General features: G+C 38.3%; 1 protein-coding gene across 2 annotated transcripts in view; it reads left to right on the top strand.

Moving 5' to 3' along the window:
* The first annotated feature begins 4,019 nt into the window (after positions 1-4,019).
* Positions 4,020-22,427, top strand: part of SATB1 (SATB homeobox 1) — a 129,504-nt gene continuing 111,096 nt past the window's right edge. For both annotated transcript variants that reach the window (XM_044449397.1, XM_044449392.1), the window contains exon 1: positions 4,020-4,559. In XM_044449397.1, coding sequence (XP_044305332.1) covers positions 4,556-4,559 — 4 coding nt within the window. In that variant the 5' untranslated portion in view covers positions 4,020-4,555. The remainder of the gene's footprint in view (positions 4,560-22,427) is intronic.

Raw genomic sequence — 22,427 nt, 5'->3', positions numbered from 1 at the left:
ATACATACTATCTGTATTTGCCATATTGTTAAGCTATATATCTATCACATATAGGTATCACATGGATTTGTATGCCAGAGGGTTTTGGACCCATAAACTCATCAGCTATGTTATATTAAGAAGAGCAATCCCTCTAAAATCAATAAACTGAAAAATCAGAAAGAAAATACATCCAAGTATAATTTATACTTATCTGTATTTTTTTCTAGAAAGTGTTAAATGAGCAAACTAATTTTATCTCATATAGAATTATGCATACACATTGGTTTGTTTATTGCTTAGCTTTTAGAAAACTCTTTTTGCAGTCCATCCCACTGAGATCCATGAGACAGACTCACGAATACTCCATAGTACTGGACTATAATCATCAAAGCCTAAATAAATGATTAGTATAACTATCAATTCTAAAAGGCTTCATTCTGATAAAGCATATTCCCCCAGGCCAATTTTGGTAGTTTTCCCATTTAGATTTCCTATGAGATATATTTACAGGTACAGTTCACTGGTATGTATGAAAGTTAGTTTATACTTTGCAAGTGGCCATAAAAAAGTTGTTAATATCCAATGGCCACTCAGTCTACAGATGTTGACAAGAATGCCCAGACAAGCAACATTTATCGACCAACAATGTCACTCAAATGAGTGCTAGAAATCCACCTTGCTAAGCACTTTAAGATGTATATATGTGAATGTTCATGCAGAAGTGTGAAAAAGCTTTTTGCACTGACCCTTTTATATTGTCTCTCCATGTCGAAAGATGAACAATCAATTCAATTGCTTTTCTACTAACTTGCTAACAGGCTTTAAATCTGCATTTGGAACCATATCTGCTAAGTGCAGGTGTTGAAACTAGTCAAAATGAGGGAAGGGAGGTTCAACTTCTTTGAAATGTTATGAACAAAGGGTTTCTTAAAGTTGATCTGGAGTCACAGATATGGTCATTTCTATTCATTATCTCAAGCTATGCACCATTGATGAATGAAACAAATATACCTTAAAGTCTACAGGTTGTTTTGAAGAAATAAGAGTATCTTAAAATAATTATACTGGTTTCATGGTTACAGTTCTCAAGATGCTTTATACACTTGCTTGCCCTTTAAGTAGTTTGAGGACTATCATAGAGGTTCTATGAAATAGGCCAAATTCCTCTGCAGGAAACAAGATTCAAATATCTTCTTGTATGTTTGGCAGTATATAGCAACTAGAGATGGGCTACTCCATTAATGGAATACTTTGAAGTAGGGGACTATAGCTGAGCTGTGCTGTGAGAAACAGCTGGTTGTTTTTTAGAGTGTGGCTGTTTGTCCACTGACAGCAAAGGCAGCTTCTAATGGATATCACCTCAAGCACTTCTGTCACCATGTTGGGCTTCACTGCTGAACAGCTGATCCCTCATGATGCAGGGGTGATTATTAAACCAAGAGAAATGACACAGTTGATACAGAATCTGCAGGAGGCAGGGGCAATCGCCATGGAATTTTTCTTGATGTCCATAAACAGGCATGGTCTCCATGCCATCGTTATGTGAACACTTTACAGCTTTAAATGTGTTAACACCACCTGTGGGTACAAGGGGGGAACTAATTTATGCAAAGGGCAGCATGGTGAAATAATGGCAACCCACAAGTGACTTCTATTATTTTAGAATTATATATGTAGTATTTGTTGTAGTACAGGATGCTGTTCTCTGATCACTCATACGCATGGCCTTCAGGAGCAACTTGAACTTGACAAATGGCAGCAGTTTCTGATAGGACACTTCACCAGTGCAAACTGGTAAGAAGACCAGGGTCCTCAACATCTAACACAGACTTGGCAACCTTTCATTAGACTCAAGACTAAACAATTATTTCTGAAAGCTTGAACAGGTTCAAAACCCAATAATCTATTTTTTGGTGGGAATGGGCTACAAAACACCAATGCTTTAACACTGGCTTTGTAAGCATTGACTTCTTTTACTAATTTCTAGATGCGATTCAATTTGCCGTTTTTATTGGACGCCTTGGGCCGCACCAATGTAGCTTCTCTCTTACGCTATCCCAAATCAATTCTTTATGCTTTCTTGAGGTGCCAAACATTTATTTGATCAGGAACATCAGTAGAAATAGAAAAGCGTTTCGGTGATAACTGTCAAGCTACTAGTTTTTAAAGGCTTGCAAAAGCCTAACTATCCTCTGAAAGTACTGAAAGCCGTTTTTAATTGGGACTTGGACTGAGCCAGTAGAGGGCCGAGGTCATAGCATTTGTCAAAATTTGAACTGAATAACTAAAATGTAGCTGGATGTTTGATATTCTTAATGTGCTAGTGCCCACCTGACATCTTTTGGGCTAGGCAGACAAGAATATTGTGAAACCTTTAGGCTTAGTTCTCCTTTTGTGAGTTAATTATTAGAATACTTAATAATAATTTCAAAAATGGAAAATAATTACATCAAGCTGCTAAGGAAAAGTGTGCTTCATAGTCATTGCCCAGACATCCATTGCATGTCAAACTATGTCTAGAGATGTATTTGCTGATAAAAAGAATCATACATTCACAACAAATTAAGAGAAGAAGAAACAGCGTAGATTTATACTGAATTTCTGCAAAACTATCTAGAGGGTTTTTGTGGGTGGCTGACTTTGTATTCCCAGGTTTACTTTACAGGAACTTTGCTTACACACCAGTTACTACAGTGCCCCAGCTAAGGAAATCTGTCTCCAGGGTACACCAAGATATTCAAAACGATGCAAATGGGAAAGAATGCACTCTGACCCTACAAAATTAAACCCAATAGCTGCTGCTTAAAAAAGAGTAGAATGTCGTCTAGCCGAAGTCGTGCTCTATGCAAAGCACGCTAGAGAGGTATTCAGTTTTAAAACTCTTTACTTTTCCATTTTAATATAAAATATTAGTTGGCTTCTGCGTAGTCTGCCTAGATTTCAAAGATACGTCAGTACTTTTGTTCCTGGTCCGCACAGCAAGACACACCTTCCACTGATGTGTGCTCAAGTTTCCCTCTCACTTCCCCAGCTTTCTCTGTCCGTCTGTCCGTCCGTCCGAACCCAAACCTCAGCGTTTCTCTACCCTGCCAGCCTGGAGGAGAGGCGCGTTTTTAGATTTGCTCGAGAGCGGGGAACGGTCACCCGCCGCTTCTTTCCCTCCGATCAGCGCTGAGCCTTAAAATATTGATCACCTTTGTTAGATCCCTTTTCGGAAACTGCCCTGCTCGCTCATCGTCTTCCCCGCGACTTCCACCCCGCTTTTTCTCGGGTTTGAAGTGAGCAGCAGCTGACAGCTAAGCATGTGCTGTATAAATATTAGAATAAACGAACGGGGGGGGGATGAAGGGGGAGATCTGTGAAAAGTGGGGGGCAGAGAGAAATGAGGAGATAAGGGGGGTGTAGAGCGACCCTAGTATATCTGGTGCTCCTGTGCGGGGCGCTGCTCTCCGGGAGCGAAGAGGGGAGCAGCATTTAGAAAGGGGGGTGGGAAGGAAAGAAATCGAAGGGGGGAAGGGAAAGATAATAGCATTTAAAACAACAACAACAACAACAACAACAACACAAGCCCAACAACAGTGATTAGCTCCTACCCGTCGCACGGGGACTGGGAGGGAATTGTGTGTGTCTCACCTGACTTCCTCCTTCCCCGGGGCGGCGAGGGAGGCAGAGAGAGGCGCGCACACATCAGCCACTCTTCCAACCAAAGCCAGGTCCCCCCACCCAAACAAGGAAAAAAAAAAAAACCGAGGAAAGGCGAGAGGGGAGCAGAAACGGGAGCCGCGAGAGGAGAAGGCGAAGAGAGGAGAACGAAAAACAATAGTAATAATTAATAATAATAACAACAACAACAACAACAGGCAGAGAGACAGACGCGAGCCCGCCGCCCTCCAGGCAAGCTTCCACCCGTCTTCGCCTCTTCCTCCTTGCAACCCGCACGCAGCCTTTCCCCTCTCGCCAGCTCGGAGAGTGGCGGCGGCGGCGGCGGCTTCTTCTCGGCTTCTGCACCGACGTGGGCCAGCCTCCGCAAGGGGGAGAGCCAGCGAGCCCGGACGGCCCCCGCCGAGCCTCTCCGGCTCGCTCCAGCTCCGAAGCTTCGCCCGGCAGGAGGGGAGGAAAGAGAGAGAGAGAGAAGGAAAGAGAGAGGGCAAGAGCGAGAGTTTCCTGTGAGCTGCGGTGGCTGAGAACTGCCGAGAAAGGCGGCGGCGGCGGCGGCAGCCCGGCTTTGGGCACTTCGCTTGCCCTGGTGGTTGGCGCGAGGGTGGAAAAGGCAAGCGGGCGCCGCCTTCGCGTCGGCGTTGTCTTCCTCCTCTCCTCTCTCCTCGGTCGCCGCCTGCTAGGCAGTTCAGAGTGGGGGAGGGAGGAGAGGAGGCTGCCTGCTTGGCTGCGTGGGGGCTCCCCTCCTTCTCCTCCTCCTCCTCCTCGTCCTCCTCCTCTTCCCTCGCGCTCCTTCCTTTAAACGCCCACTCCTGATGGGTGAAAAGACAACTTGAAGTTCAGTGCAATTAACTTCGCCGGCGCCTGGGAAGCTGAAGGTGTCGCCCAGCCTCGCCCGCCCTCTCGCTGCGCTCTCATGAGTGAGTCGGTCTTCTTCTATTTTTTTCCCCATCCCCGCACCCCAAGCCCACTTTCCTTTCCCTCAGCCCCACACCCGAACATCTCATTTTCCTCTTATTTGTTTGTTTATTTATTTCCGCATCCTCCTGAGTGTATCTTTTGTACCTTGCTAACTAAGGGTGAATTGTCCGCCTTGGCGAGCGGCTGGCTGGGAAATGGTGAGGAAAGCAGGCGTTGCTATTGATTCAAAAGGAGCTAGGTTTGGGTAGGCATTTATTTCTGTATTGAATAGGAAACCAGGCTGGCCCTTTTCCTTTTTGGTGGCAACCGTGAAGTTCCACGAGCGCGGCGGCAGAGGCAGGCACCTGCTCCCCTGAGCTGCCCCCGGCTTGCACCACATGCAACAGAAAGTTGCGGACGAGGTACCTGGAAAGTTTGGCTCAACTTCAACCCCAGACTGGCTGAGTGCTGCAGAAAGTTTCAAGTTCCGTGGCTGGGGCAGGGGGGTGGGTGGGGGGGCGAGGGACAGAGAGAAGAAACGGCGAGGTTGCCCTGTCGCCTGTGGGATGCTTGCGGGAGATGGAGGAGGAAGGCGGCTTTGCACGGGCCGGGGGGGGGGGGGGGGGCAAGGCGACGACACGCTTCGCTCTTCAGCCGCGGCGTGAAGAAAGTGAGGGAATTTTAAAAGGCTTCGTCTTGCGCGTTGCTATGGGGTGGAGGGAGAGGGTGGCAAATGCAGGAGCGGGAAGAGGTCAACTCGGGGCGCTTCTGGGCGGGAAGGGCAGACTTCTTCGCACCTGGGGAGGGGTGTCTTTGTGGGGGGGTCAGTTGGCCTGCGGGTGACCCTAAAGAGGCGGCTCCCCACACAGGTGTAGCACGCTGCCTCCGCGTGAGGTCCTCCTTTCGCCTTTCCCTGGCGGAATCCTGTTGTTTTTTGAGAACTGGGTGGTCCCTGCAACGGCATCAAAGGAGCTAAAGAGGAAATGCCGTTTCCTTTGGAATATTAACCTGTGGCGAAGCTTGCGCTGGGAGGGCTCCTCTGCAGGGCCGGCTGCATCGCCTACACCTTCGTGCAAGTGTCACACCGAAGTCCCGCCCTTGGGGGGGGGGTCCTTCTTTCAGGAGGAATCCGGCGACACGGAACCAAAGCCCGTTCAGGCATATATTCTTAAATTGTGATACGTTAGGAAAGGGATATTTTAGAATCCGAGCTGTAATTCAGTGTGCTTGCTCATAAAGCTTACTTTTTAGGCAACTAGCTTGTGGTGAGCTAAAAGTTTCAGCTTCAGTGACAGAAGTCCTTTGCCTTGGTCAAGGCTATGATTATGAATGTTTATCCTCATTTCATTTGACAGATCAGGTTAAACATAACAGTTCTGGGCAGCTTAAATAATGAATTTGTTGATCTTAAAGTATCCACAATTTCAGAGTAAATAAATTCTAAGTTTAAAGGTTATGATGTAGTAATAGATCTTTTTATTCTACTCTTTGTGTGACTAAAGGATACGATTTAGAAGGCACCCTTCATTTCTCCTGAGTGGTATTTTGGTCTATTATATTCATATACTTGTCTGCTTCAGTTTGCTGGCAAACATTAGCATTCAAGCTTACATTTTGACAAATGTGCAGACAGGAATAGCATGAATAGACATCTTAAATATTAACAACCTAAGCATCTGTTGTGAAACAAATTTAATATATTTACTCTGTTTTTCTCACATTGTTAAGAAAGGTTAGAGTAGGTGTAAAATTCCAAGTTTAGTTGGCAAAAGGAATTGATGGGATATTTCGCTGTCTTTTTAAGAGTGTTTACAACAATCACCAGTTTAGAGGAATCTTAATTTGTGCCATTGTTTTAAATAGGAAACCATATACATATTGCACAGATGCATGAATATAGCTTAATAAGCACAGGCATATTACAAACCTTGCTTTTCAAATCTATTCCAGCATTCCTTTGTGTTTTGGATACACCACTTATCAATTAGGAGCAATAATACATACACAAAATAGAAAACGTAAGAGATATAAGAAAGCTTAAATCTGTATTCACATATATAGCTATATGAACTGTGTTTTCACATATCCAAATAAAATCATTGTGTGATCTACTGCAACCACATAGCTAATAAGTAAAAAAGATTCCGAAGCACATGGCCTAATAAAGAAGTAAAAAAACACACACATTGAACACTACTATGGTTATTTTTGCATTAACTTCATTCCTTCTCTTTTTCTCAGAAATTAAAATTTGCACTAAATAATAGTTCTTTGTATTAAAATGAATTTATAAGAGCTAAAGCATGTAAATGGAATGAATTTAGTTCCTAGGGCCAAAAGGGAACTTCCAGTCTCATATGCTTTACCATTTATCTTTTAAACTGCTTAGTAACTATTTAGAGGGCACTTCCTAAGTTTACCCAGTTTAACTAGAAGAATAAGTTCAGGATTATACCATGTGAGTAAAATCACCCTACATTCAGTAAGAGTACATTGATGAAGAAAATATACCACCATATTCAGATTCTAAACAGGAATAAACAGGAATATTATTTTGGCATTCCAGGTTATGGTCTGTGTTATAGGCCTGTACAGATCAGCTGACACCCACCTGTTCCATATTATTAGAGGATATCTTATAATTATTGATGCTATTAAGGAAAATATGATGCAAAATGTTACTGTGATTTTGCAATGTAAAGTTCCTAATGACAGGTGTTCACCTGTAAACCAAAGAAGTCCTTGTATTTAACATATAAAATTGCTGCATTTATATAACTTGGGAGGTCATTAAATATGTACAGTTTCAGTTTCTAAATGCTTCAAAGTGCTTTTTTTTTAAAAAGAGTTGCTAACTATATTAACTTGTTCTAATTTCTTAAAAGAACAATTTTGGCAGACTTTGTAAAAAATAAAACACAAGGCCACAAAAGTATGAGTTTGTTCTTTTATGTAACGTTCAGCTTGTGGGTAAACTTGGGCAGGGTCTTAATGTGATTAATATATATTATAATAAAAGTATTTTCACGCACCCATATTAGAAACTGTTAACAAAGATAGTATTCCTCGAATAACTAGGTGATTTGTAAAACACATGCTTTTAGGGTCTACCGTGTTCAAGTTTATTTAATACTCTTAATGTTAAAAATATGTCTTTGAAAAGCAATTGTACTTTATGCTAATAGATACAGTGCATGACTTGAAAACTTCATTAAAGATGCCTGATGGAGATTACATTCAGGTCTTGCAAAATGTTTCAAGTTTCTAACTGCTAGCGCCAACTAATTTAGGCACTAACCCTGCATAGGGTTCAAAAATTGCTTGTTTTTAAGACACAATTGGCCACCTGGACAACAAGGCATCTGGGCCTCCTCCTTTCACTTTCTAACCTCAGTAATATGCCAGAATATATTTTATATTAGTGCAATAATTAATAATATGGAAGCTTCTAGAAGAAAAATCTTACTGTGCAAGCTTTATGGTATTATACATAAAAAAGTAGGCAATGGTTGAAGACCATCAGCAACACTTTACTTTGTTAAATTATGAGAGGTTGCTAAAATGAATCCTTTTGATATAAGTTGTATTATTTTTGTTGCTGTTTCTGATGTCAAGCTCATTAATACAAATGTTATACCTAGAACACTGGTGTATTTTCTACCAAGTATAAATTTGCATTTGCCATAATGGGCACGGACTTCAATAATCTGTTCTCTTTCTGGAATCAACACTTTTGACTTAAAGTCATCATGCACCTACTCTTTATTTACATTGCATTAAGCTGACAGAACAGCAATCGAAGGAAAAATATTACTTACTTTCCTCAAGTAAATACCAGTTTATAAGTGAGTGAGTGCATATATTTATATCCCTGTCTCTACTAAATAATGGCTCTGTCTCCATTTTAATATCTACCTGGCAGTATTAACCATGGCAACTGAGTCTTCCTTGTTAGCATATGAAAAAAAAGTTTTATCATTTGGACCAGGAACAACTTAAAGAAAGATTCCATGTTGTTTTCAGTGGCGCACTAAGTCAGTTTTAAAGATCCAGTATATAATTTTATGCAGTGAACTTCACATGCAGTTTCTGAAGAGTAATATGCCTAACAAGTTGCACATAATGTCTATTTGAGCTGTTGAAGATAAGGGCAGAAGCATATTATTAATAACTGAAAGCACATATGTGTATGCAAGGAAAAAATGTTCAGCAAATCTGTCGCTATGAAGTCTAGTGTATTTTCAACAGCTTCACTCCTGACAAAGTTTCTATAGCTTACAAAATTTGATTGTTAAAGAAATTAAATGTTTCGGCATAAGTTAAATTTAATTTTGGAATGTGTAAAGTCTGCTTTTCATCTTGCGTATTATCAATCCCAATCTCATTATTTCCAGTAAATCCAAAAATAATAAAGAAGTAGCAGCATGCAGTGTAAAAGTAAATCAGTGTTTGAAAGGTCTATTGAAGAAAGTCCTGTGTTTAAAAGTTGTAAAACCAACTTCGTTTGTTTGTTTTTTAGAATTGTAAATACCTTTTAGCACTGATTTAACTGGCATTCTAACCTTGAGAATACACAAAAAAGATTAGTACAGTCTGCCCCACTAATTAGACTACATAGCAAAATTCTGCATGGTGGATGCCTGATGTTATCTGAACCACATCAGTCTGTGCAACATGTTTGCTTTTTAAAAAGTTATTCACAAATATTAATAGTAGGCTATACTTCTCAGTGGTATCTGATTTGTGACAATTGAGGCAATGCTTGATTGATCAACTGCATTCGGCTGACTCAACATTAAGTTATGCCAAAGTATTTTTTTAGACTTGTAGCATAATTTTACTGGCAAAGTCATGTTGCATTCTTGAGACTTGAAGTCGTTAGGCATTAATACACATTGATAGATCTTTTGACTAACTTGTGCGACTGTCTTATAGTCATCTACATTTTCAATATTGTTGGGACTATTATTCTAGCTATTCAGCTATTGAGCTGAATCTATATATAAACATGGTAAGATCTGTTACATATACACCATGGGTGCATATTTATCACTTTAAGTTATCAGTGCCTAGTATAAAGCCCACTCCACCTCCTCCAATAATTCATTATAGAATGGGAAGGACTAACTAGCATATGTAGAGTTTTCTCCAAAAGTATTATTTCCCAATGAAAGGCAGTGTATAACCAATAAGATGGAAAAATATTGCTCCAGGCTTGCAAATTTTCAATGTGCTGTTTATAATTGATGTATGCCATAGCATGCCCTTGATGGTTTTTAATCCAGAGCACATTTCTTTTCCTGACATACCAAGGTTTGGCCCATATCATTCTGGTGGTTGCTGTGGAGATCTCTGATTTTCTTTATGAGTGTGCAACAACTTTTAACATTGCCATCAACAGGTGCTATATTTTACATCTTTATGGATTTATTAGGGTTCTTTGAAAGGAGTATAGCATACTATACTGTGCCTAGTGATATCGGATGCTCATATAAGCAATTTATTTTCAGGCAGGTTAAATACAACACCTAAAACAGGTTACGCACATCCCTTGATTGCTTTTCCTCTTTCTTCCCAAGGGAGCCAGGATACCACTGGGGATAATGTTTATTGCTAAGTTGGTTTCACAAGGGGGGGTTTGAGGCATAACTCAAGTTTATTTGAAGAAATGTTCTCTGGGTTGAAAAGAACACTGCTGTATAACTGCAAAAATATTGTTGATATAATTATGGAAATAGAAACGAAGGTGAAAAGATTTTCCTTGGAGCTGAGAAATTTCTCAATGGTTAGAAAATCTGTGTTGTTAGTATAGCTAGGATTGAAGAACTTTAGTTGCTACAAACAAATCTTACCTTATTATAAGAAGTTTTTGTGTTTCAAATAGCAAAATATATTTTTTAAAATCTGCCTATGATGTATGATAGTGGAAGGTTTTTGTGCTTTAAAATGTGCAAAACTTTTCCATAATAATCAGACATCCAACTTTTATGTTTAAAAATTTTGGTTTAATTTCTGAAAATTCACTGTCACCAGCTTTAGAATCCTGTTCCTGTGGTTTCCATTCTATCACTGAAGAATTTAGAATGCTCTTTTGAATGTGATATTCTGTAACTTGTGGCATCACTCAAGTACTGTAAACCTACCCAGAAAATGAAGCAGCATAGCAACATTGCTATGTTAAAGTGATAGATAACTTATATATGATGACTATTCTGAAAGCATTTACATGAGCACAAGTCAATAAGATCTGTATGATCCTGTGTATCTAATACAGGGTCATCACCTTTTTAAATGGGATTGCTGCTGATAAGAAGCAAAATAAAATAAATATGTTAACCTTAACTAGCATCTGTGGCTCTGTCAGTGAAAGTGGCTCAATAAGCTGTTGGAGCAGCATATTGTTTTAACATTTATACATATGATTAAAAAAATAAATGTTTCTATTTTATTTCTCTATTGACTATTGACCTCTGTTTCTTTTATTGGCTATCGTTGTCACATCCTCTCCCTACCACTACCCTGTTTCTAATTAGCTCACCTATACATATACATTTTTAACTGTCCTTGTACCATTAAAACCTAGAACTACTTCAGTTCCTACAAGCATATAGGTAGATGCTTCGGCTACAATCATATACATCAGGCTGGGGAATCTGTGGCCCTCCAAATGATGCTCTACTACAACTCATCTCATCCCTGGCCTTTGGTCATGCTGACTGAGGCTGATCAGAACTGAAGTCCTGCAACTTCTGGGAAAGGAAAGATCCTTACTTCCATTCCTGTTCTGCGCACTTCCCTAGGCATAATCTCACTGAATGCAATTGAATTTACTTTTGAAGAGACATGCATAAGCTTGCATTACAAGCCTTCAGTTAATGCCTAAAGTAAGTTTCATGGGGCTTATTCTAGATAGATTCAACAGAATTGCACCATTAATTTACCCTCTTTACTTTTTGACCTTTTTGTTATTGAGATTATAAACAAGCATTTGCAACTCAGAAATGCTTGTCTTTAGTTGTAAAAAATCAGATAAATGCAGGAATGTATCATTTTCAGGAAGATTGTTTTGATAGTTTGTAATTTGTATGTTGTTTAAATAGTTTTAATATTTGTGTGCTGATTAATACAGGAGTCCATACAACATACTTGTAAGTAGCTGAGTCCTCTCATCAAAATCTATAAATTTTATTTGCTGGATGCCTTGTAAATGAATTCCTAGATCTAAAATCTCAACTGTGTAGTTTTTTCATCTTTAGGAGGATAAATCATTGTAGAGTTGTAGTAATTCCCCAACAAATATATTTGGGACTTTGTTACTTATATCACTACGAAAAAAGCTGAACACTGTAGTTCTCAAATCTCCTCCAGGTAGCTGCTTCAAAACTGAAAAGTGAGTTAGAAATTTCTATATGTATAATTGAACAAGGCAATCATAATTTGATTCTTTGAAGGGAAAAGCATTTTGGACCAGCTACTGCTATTGAAAAATAGTTACTGGACTTGATATAAAGAACAAGCACAGCTTGTCTGGCAAACTAATCTGCTGTAAATAATGGTATATCACAGTAGATACACCAATCTCTTAAAACTCATTAGTTTAGGCTGACCGTTCATATGCACATTATTCACATTGAGATGTGTTTTCATCAGCCACAGGCTCATGAGTTTAACTCATGAGAGAAAGACAGAAACTATGGTGGCTCCTGACCACACCTACAGAAGGTGGGTGAACAGTGGCGGATGGGACCTAGTTTGCTTCAGATCTGTACGCTTGCCCTGTTCCTTGATCCTGCATGACAGTCATTGGGGCATTTTATTTTATTTTATTTTCTACTTCAACATTGTGAGAAGATTGCATCCTTTGTGAGTGGAGACCAAGTTACTTTCATACATACCTTCAATACCTTATTGCATGACTATTGTGTAGTGCGTTTTAGGTGTGACTGTCTTTGGCTCTTTTTGTGGCTGAGGCTTGGTTTAGCGGCTGACAGTGTAAGGCATGAACTTGTACTCTAAAGGTTGTAATGCTTTCCTTGGCACAATTTGAAGTGTGATCATTTAATAACCATATAGTTTAATTTCTATTGAACTTGTAGTAATCTCATTACCTGCTGTATTAGAGCTATTCATTCAGGAAAAGGAAATGGTGCATGATGTTTAATCCGACCACTTTATTTCAATATAATCACTTTAAAATATAGTTTTAAAATGTTATTTCTCTGTCAAAACAGACTTGCTAAAAATCTTTTAATAACAAAAGATATAATTAGCCCATGTATATAATTGTTGCATAACAATTTAAACTATCTATAGCATGGAGAAAAGAATTTCCCCCAAATTATTATACTGTATTTTCAGTCAATGTTTTACTTATGGGTCCTGTCTCTTTAAAATTGCAGTCTCCTCTATTTGCCCTATTAATTGTTGATATGTTGCCATCCATGAGACAAAAATTAGAGCTGTAATTAAATAATCATGTGATGCGCCTTAGTGCCAGTGAGAGCAAACTCATTTTTCCAGGCCCTGATGGTCACTGATTATTATATTACTACTGCCTTGCTTTATCTATTTATTTTTCTGAATAGCTATGTATGTTAACCAGTGGCCTTCTTTTAAAATTAAAGAAAGTGAGAAACACTAAGTCAGTTAATTGGCTAGTGGCCCAGAGGGACTTTAAACTGACTTACCTTTTCTGCTTTTGGTCACCTGATTGGGCGAACTACATCAGTGGTGTGGTTTGTGTGCCATTTAATTTACACTGGTGTTTTGGCTGGGGTGGATGCATATGGGGAATGCCAGGAGAATTACAAAAGGAACAGGGTATTAAAATTCAGAAATGATTAAAATTGAAATAAAAGGATGCTGCTTCTTTGCCAGTACTCTGGCAGTCATAATGACACACAGAGATTAGTTTCCACCTTCATCTTTTCCTTCTTTCTCATTTCCTCTTGTTTATTGTTGACACATTTTCCCTATGCCTTTGCTTCTCATCTCTGTGTCTCTTTCAGATATTCCTACTTTTTTTCTTCCCTTTCTTTTTAGTATGGAGAAGCTTACTTAACCTTATTATTACAATAACAGAATAGCTTATTAATATTTAATATCTATGTGTTTTGATATTTCAAAAAGTTAGGTCACCTCTATTAAATGGTATGTCATTTTATTGTTTGTTAATTCTTATCTTTCTCTTATAGTTTCTTAGATACCTTTCCCTTACAGTGGTGATTTAACTTGTAACGTTTAAACACCTGTGTTAGGATACTGGAAAAAGAAAGGAACTTATCTGTCATGGATAATCAATTATGCATGAATTCAAATTTAACAGATGGACGTTGGGAGTTAAAAATTTCTCATTTGGCTTCATGATTCCCCCCCCCCCATTTGTGCGACACCTGTCTCTTGTGTATAGATAAACATCTAACGTAGTTTGCAGCTTTCTTGCATCTTTATGCAGTTTTTTTCTTGTAAAAATCATTTCTACCTGTCCCTCACTCATTTGCTTTATATTTAAGGGACTAATAATGACTGCAGGTTCTAAGGGATAATAGCTTGTGAAAACATAGTGTTTAACTTATAGCTAGTATATAATGCGGCACTTCAGAGTGTCACCATGTTCACTTACTTCAGATATCCCTATGGCAGTACAACAGATAAGCTTTGTTTATGCCCTGTCTATGCGTGTGTATTTGCTACAAATATGTAGTTAATACTATGCTAGTTATTCCTGTAGAACTAGATACCTAAATTATTAACTTGGCTGATATCTAAGCGCCTGACTTAACAGATTTTTTTCAGTCTATATTCTGTGCACCAGCACAGAATAGCAATAGAAACTCCATGCACATTACTCTAGTTATCAATGCAAAGTGCCACACTGGACAGGAGCAGTAGTGGAATGTCTAGATTCTTATCACTCAAGGATTTCAGAGGATTTTAGCCATATAATTGCATGTTTTTAAAAAAATTAAGTACATTTTTTACAGTATAAATTCAGTACATTTCAGTACAGGACATACATCTGTGCCAAGTAATTATTATGATGTACCTGTTATGGGTAACAAATACCTCTTGTATTAGATTAAGGCCACCATTGAACTTTAAGCGACCAAGGAAGTAGAAACTGGCAATCTAGTTTTCTGTTCTCAACAGCAGCTTATTTTGAGTAGTCTTGTTAAGTCTTTTGTCTAGGAAAATGTGAAAATAGAGATGAATAAATTCAATTTTATAGATAATATTTTATTAGTATTATTGTCTATTAAGGAATATTTTCATTTCAGAAACAATCTCTTTCTCTACAATAGATAATATGATTGAGTTATATTGGATGCCTCCCTCTGTTTAAAATAGAAATGTACATTTGTTGTATGAAGTATTTACTGGAAAGAGGCACATTTCCTTCAATTACTTGTATTTTGAACCAATCCATGAAAATGGCAGAGAAATCTCCAACATGAACATGGATAGTACCAAAAGATTTAAATATGCATTTGGGAAATGCTAACCAGTTTTAAGTATTTCTCTAGGGGTAAATATTGGGAAAAAGTAAGGGTAGTAGTATGTCTTTCTAAATTTTATGCAAACTGTTTTAGGGAAGTACAATAACAGAACAATCATATAAATGTCTACTAAGTTCCATTTAGTTCAACAGATTTTACTGTCCAACAAGTATACTTAGGATAGCAGCTTTGGAGTACTTTTCTCAATATTGCTTTGTTTTTCATTTGATAACAAAGCAAGTCAAAATGTCAACAAAAGCATACTATTTATTTTACAGGAACTAGCTTATAACAAGCAGAAGGGGCAGTCTGTCTTAGGTTCAAGTCTTAGTATACAACTACATGTGTGGTGTGTGTGAATTCACACTTGATACTGCAAGTGCCTGCTGCATGGACTCTGTAAAGTTAGCAGGTGCAGTGCATATTAGTATCCATGCAGTGGATATTTACCAGTAACTGCAACCAATCATAGTACTCTAATGCATCCACTATATGTCACAAAGTACTAGATGATGTTCATCTTTTTCAGACTTCTTATGGATATACATCACAGCAAACATTTATATACTTGCAGCAAACAGGATTGTTGAATCAAGTGCGAAAGAGTTAGTTCTGCTCAAACTTCAAGATCTGAAAAGCCATGCTCCTTTGGTAGGATCCTATCTACAATTATGCATTTCAGTTAATCTCTGTTCCAATCAGATAGTCTTCATCTGAATTAATCACCCTGAAACAGTCTCCTATCATTGTTAGCAGGCAGTACTGTTAGCAGCAGTATGTTGCTGGGAGAAAAACAAAACATTAAAAGTGTGGAATTTCTCATGTCTTTGATTAATGAACTAATAGTCTGATGCTGCTGTTATTTGCTTTTTTAAATTGGTTATTACAAATATTCAAGAGCTCTTTTAAAGTTTACATACAATTAAGGAAGAAACTTCAGATGACTTGCTTAATACTCTTACAGCCTGATTGCTTCTTGCTTTTCTGCTTTTTGTATTGGGTTCCTGATAATGTGATGTTGAAATCATATTGTTTATATGGAGCAATTGTTTTTTCAGCTGTGTTCTATGAATACCCATGGAGATCTGTTGCAACCTGTATTAGTACAAGCTATTGGGCATTCTATTGTAGATGGTACCTTGGGGACTGTTTTTAACAGTGGGCCTTGGGACTTAAGCCTCAATTTCACACTAGCGCAGCAGTGATTTTGGTTATGCTATGTTATGCTGATAACCTTCCCTGTTTTCACCCTATGGCACCTACTGTCTATGCCCAGTTGGGAGCAGGGAGCAGGGTGCAGCTGGGGAGTACCCACATCCAGCCCAGAGATACTTTAGGGATGTAAATCAGGGGTGAAGAACTCACTATTGGGTTGATGGGAGTTGTAGGCCAAAACATGGTAAGTCACAAGTTGTCCAAACCAGATCTGATATTAATGTTTCAGGTCAAGTGAGAAAAGAGTCAAGTCTGGCAACAGATAGATCCATCAGATCAGTTTGTAAATTCCACATACAAAGAACACTTGAAAATAGATTTAACATACAGATCTTTATGTGCTGATTTGAGAGGCCCTCAATTGGAGATTGTGAATTGGAGTGCTTGGTATTAAAACAGAATATAGATATAGTGGGCATATCAGAAACTCAGCAGTAAGGTAGTAGGTTGCAGCTGTTCTGGGGTAGAACTTCTATAAAAATGAACATTGAATTGGAGATCATATTGTGATGCATGTTCGAGGACACAAACTAAAAACAAAAATAATCCAAATTGTAATATGTTCCCCAATAAAATCACTATGGGTGGGAATATCCAAGCCCCTAAATAATTTAGTACTGAGGGGATGCTACCATCCTCCCAGCCAAAGCTCAGTGGGTGATTTGAGATGGAGAAAAAGATCATGGAGGCACCTAAAAGGAAAACATTCTAAAGTGAATGACATACCCTTACATTTACTGTGCATTTAGGCCAGATCATACTGCTTCTTACCTGAGACTGAGCTCCATTGAACTCAATGGTGCTTGCTTCTGAATATGCATAAGATTTCATGCTAAGTCATTTAGGGCATTATCATATGTGGCTGTACACTGAACCCATATGATCATGTGTATCCAGCTGAGCATGGGGAAAGTGCCAAGGCAAAGATTTCCTTTATGTTTCAGCTATCCTGCAAACAATCCTGCATCTGTGTCTTTTGCTTGTGAGGCGGAGGGACTGAGGCACCACTAGGATTTCTTAAAACCTGGCAAAGCCTCACACTTCCCCTCCTGGTTTGTTATGTTACACTTGCAACTTTGGAGTGGAAGCGGCAGCTGGAGTGGAATGAACTCTGTCAGCTGGAAGCATCAAGGAAGGGTGCTCCATGGTTAGGGTCCAGCTACAACTTCAGAAAAAATTTCCAGTGTCAGAACTGGGATTCTGACACATCCTATGGCCACTTAGTAGCTGTAAAGCTGAACCTTTAACAGGCATAAGAGGAGACAGTTCAGGACTTTAATCTTGCCAAGGATATAACATAAGTCAGGTATGTTGTTAAACTGCTTAATAGAACAGTATATAGTTAAAATAGATTTAAGAGAAAAGATGACCAGGAAGTTCAATGTAGTTAAGTTTAATTTCAAAATAGCAGGTCTCAAAAATGAGAAGTTTAAATGGAAAATCAGAATAGAATGTCAAATCTACTGGAGACTACATAAAACCAGTATATACTATAATCAAAACACAGCTGGAATATATGCCCCAGAAAAAGAATAAGTGTGGTTAGTTAGCAGATTTAAATGAGCTGTGAATGGTAAAAATGTTCCCTTAATAGTAGAGGACAAATGAGGAAAATAAACAGCAACACTAACTCTGGCAAATATTGGTTAAAAATATTGAAGGGCCACATTGCAGAAAATCTTTAAATGCAAACTAGTAAAGGCCATCAGATAAGAAATTGAAAAAAGCATTGAAGTAAGATAGGGACACAGTGTAGAAGCCCATTGAATTATTTGCACCATTGCAGGCACTGTTAGACAAATAGCCATTCCTGTACCAGTTTTGTGGGGAATGATATTGGAAGAGCAAAGACAAAGATAACAGAGGTAGCAGGAGAAAATGCTCTAAGGCTAACTGTCAAATTACAAGATAACAAGTCACTAGGTCTGAATGATACCTGAAGATACCTATAGAACTCAAATCTGTAATTGTTTTACGTTTGAACAAAAATGTGAACATTGTCACTAAAATAATCTTCCTTACAGAAGGATTGGAAAGTAAGCAATGCAATATTGTTTTTTAAAAGGTATTTAGAAGGGATGCTGGTAATTATAGCCCCATCAGCCTAATTCCTTTCCCGTGTAAATTGGTAGAAAGCATGATTAAAGCTAGACTTAGGAAATGAAGAGAAAAAATGGTTTGGGAGGAAGAATCTAAAGTCTTTCCTCAGCAATCTTTGAAAATTCTTTAAGAATGTTAACAAACATAAGTTTGGATTAATTTAGTAGACATATGGTTGGGTGTCCAAAAGTCCCTTCTCAAAAACTCCTCAGAATTATGCCAGGCAAAACTATGAGACTGTTTTTGGATCAAAGAACAAAAAGTGTAACACAGAAATAAATGGAGTTTTCACAAAGATAAAAATGAGCAAACTCCCACCTCAACCACCCCTGGATTTCTATATGACCGGTGCTATTTTATTCATAAATACTGGTGGAACTTGAACTGGTTCTGACCTACTCACAGTACAGCTAGATCCCTCCCTCCACTAAACCTGGGAAGTAGTAAGTATCATCCAATAGGTTCTTGTTTGTAATAGGGTGTGCAGCAAAGTTTGTGGGAGAGAAAGTTGAATGGCATGTTATCACATTGTACAGGTTAATTTTTTAAGAGTGGTTGGCTGAAGAATTTGAACACCTGTAAAAGCAGTAGGCAGTTGGTTTGGGATGGATAGCTATTTAGAGCTATTACTTCAGCTCAGGTCTATGCCAGCTGTCAGTAAAAGGCAAGTATGGTATCTTCTTGTCTTACATGAATTTCAGTGGAATGGTTGTATAGCAATCATTCCTTTTGGTTCTCCTGGTGAGATCAGGGGGTTAGGTGGGTCTCTGAGTGATAGACAAAGTCAGGAAAAGGTAAAGGGAAGCGGTTATTACTGCTTTTAGACTATCTTTTATTTCAGGCCAGAAGAAGATTGTTCATTTTTAAGCAAGAACATGAATACATTTCCAAGTACTGTGTGTCTGGAAAAATGCATTATGAAGTGGTTAAGGGGTAAGGATGCATCTTTTTAGTGACTCTGGGAAGGTGCGTTGATTAGAACATTAAAGGCTATCCCTATACACAGTCCTCCTTCCAGCTAAGGCAATTTTGGAAAGTGAAGTTGACTGCTCAGTAACTCCCTCATCTTCTGTTTTGTAAGTCAAGGTCATTTCAGAGAGGGTGCGAAAACTTAGCAAAAATCTAGGTCTTGATTCTAGATATGAACAAGGCTTCTATTTGTGTAACAATTGCCTAGCAGTTGCCTTGTCTTGATAATGGTACTGAGGTCCCCAATTCTTTTAGTGTGGACTGGTGGCCTTCAACATACACACTGAGGCCTCTTTCCTGGGGGTTGCTTAAAGCTGTACTGCTCCTGTCTTAGTGTCCAACAGACTCAAAACATTTTTCAGATCATGGGCTGGTTTTATTTATTTTAAGACAAGACAACTTGATATAGGGGACAACCATTACATACAGAGTTTACAACTTAGTGTGCATTAAACCATGACAACTAGCACCTGCATGGATGACAGGTCATTTCAGATACCCTGTCCCCAGTAGCTGATTGATCCAGCAGTTCCCAGAATCACCAACCAATTCTAGACTATTCTGATAAAGGTCATATCTCATCTTAGTATTTCAAGGAGTGGTAAAATATAAAGCAGGAGAGATAATGCTTAAATAATGGTGACAGAAAAAAAAATCAACATGAACCCAACCAAGCACTGGTAAGCACTCTCTCTACTTCCACACTGTAGTGGAAGAAATCCAGTCTGTTTAGTGTAATTGTTAAGAGTGTCAGGCTAAGATCTGGAATACTAGCCATGAAGTGAACTGATTGACCTTTGGTCAGTCACTCTATCTCACTCTATCTCTAGGGTTGTTTTGAGGATAAAACATTATCAGTTTTGAATATCTGGGTGAATTTTATTGTTGCACCCACATGGTCTTGTCTCTGCTGTATCAGTCTGTATAGTAATGGAATATGATGGTAAAAACAATCAAAAAGAACCTGGAGACATCTTTGCAGATAAAGTATCTCTGTTCCATCTTGAACTACATTCATTGTAGATCCCATTCAAAGGGGGTCATTGTTTGAATAAGTTTTATATTATTTCATTTGAGGATCCAGAAAAAGTCCTTGTAAATATCTGACCAATCACATACATTCTGCTAACACTTGTGCTTTCTGGATAGCCATACCTAGCCAGATAAACTTGGCCAGTTTGGTCCAGACTGTGATCAGTGCCTTCCTTCAGTAAAGCAGAATTGTTGCCACTATGAAGAAGGAAATTGAGGTAGTTTTATTGAAGTAATCCATTTATTAGATAATTTCTGTTTCCAGTCTACTTTTTGGAAGGCACCTTCAAGCAGTTGGTGGTTGGACAATTCCAGAAATTCCTAGATGAAACTGATTATCTATATCCATATCACAATGACTTCAAGTCCAGTAGTGTAAATGAAATTGCCTTTTTAACTATTTGGTTTAGTTATTTACTGATGCTGGAAGACATACATAGGGAGTATGCATCTCTTTGTTTCTGTTGACTTCTCAGTGGATATTAATATGTTTCCGGATTGCTCACCTGGATTGGGAGTTGTGAAATTTCACTTCCATCTAGCAAAATCCAAAAAATTAATTTTAGGAAGCACAGTCTAGTCCTGTAGCACCTTTTGTGTGGGGTTCTACAAGGTTTATATTATATAGTTTTTAAAATCTAGTTGAAACTACTGTAGCAGAATCTAAACTTTAAATTATCTTCTGGTTAATGTGATAGAAGCACTGAGTGGATGTCTGGAGACAGTGATGGACTGAGTAAGGATGAATAAAATTACTCAGTCTGGAAAAGATGGAATATTTCTGCTTGATTTCTGGATGGGCCACACACCATAGACTAAGTGTGGTTCTGAATTCCTATGTAGTAGTAGTGCCAAAAATCCCTTTTTAGATAGAATTGGCAGCTATGGCTGTATTTCTAGAAAAGCATAATCTGCCTACGTATACATGCATTAATAACCTTCAGCTGTGGCATCTTAATGCACTGAGTCTAGGACTATCCTTGAATATTCTTTCTATGCAGAAACTTCACATGTATCTGTCTATAAGGGTAAGAACTAATAGCAAGATATTACACTAATGCTGAGACTGGCTGTCAGATTTATTAAAGTGCTGTACTTTACCCCTAAAACCCAAAATGAACTAAGCCCAAGTTATTTTCCAGATCCTGAGTTCTTATTAAGAAGTCTTGTTCTAAGTTCCAGCCTTATCTGAATTCAAATTAAGATATACAGGATACTCTGTGTAGTAGTTCCCATTCTCTAGATTTTCAACCCCAGTTAAATCTAGCAGGTGAGCTTTATCCTCATCTTCTGAAAAAATGTTTACTTCTTAATGGGAAGTGGATATGGGAAGCTATTTTTTTAAAAAAAGAAATTGAAATGTGAATCAGGTGACTTTTCAGTGGGCTGAAGGACTTTTTTCTACTAAGTTAGTTTTGTTGTTTTATTGGGTGGCTTTTAAAATTTATATTGTTTTAATTATATTCGGTGTGTAGTACCATATATGTATTCTCAGAAGTAAGCCCCATTCACTTCAGTAGTACTTACTCCGAAGTACATTTTAGCCTATTTTAATTCTTCTGAAGGTTCATTTTGTTTATTTCTTTTTGTGATCATGTAGTTTTGGATTGTAAGCATGAAGGCAAGAATGGTATTTTCTTGTTATTCACTGATCTGTAACCTGCTCTGGGATCCATTCAGCTGAAGGGTAGGATAAAAATGCTGTAAATAAGCAAAAATGTTTTAAAACCCCCCACATACAGTTGGAGCAGACTATTGTCCTTACTCTCAAATTAAATATCTTACTCCAAAATAGGTTTTAAATCCACTCCTCTCCCATATCTACTAACTCCAGTTCTTAGCCTACTTATTATCTAGTGCCTGGAAAAGACAACATTTAAACATGTTATTACCCTTCATTATGAAATATTGTATTCTCTAAGACGCACAGTACTTAAAAACAATATCTTTAAACCACACGTATCTAAGGGACTAAGTTGCTCTATGGGCCAGTTGTTTTTCATCTAGCAGACCTACTTATTATACAGTGCTAACCTGCCCATTAATTTGTATTCAAACTATATTTAGAATTTCCCA

This window comes from Varanus komodoensis, unplaced genomic scaffold (assembly GCF_004798865.1).
Source record: "Varanus komodoensis strain SLA01 unplaced genomic scaffold, ASM479886v1 scaffold58, whole genome shotgun sequence".
In the NCBI taxonomy this organism is placed as follows: Eukaryota; Metazoa; Chordata; class Lepidosauria; order Squamata; family Varanidae; genus Varanus; species Varanus komodoensis.
Note: the sequence above shows the minus strand (reverse complement) of the source record. Positions and strands in the feature narration are given on the sequence as shown.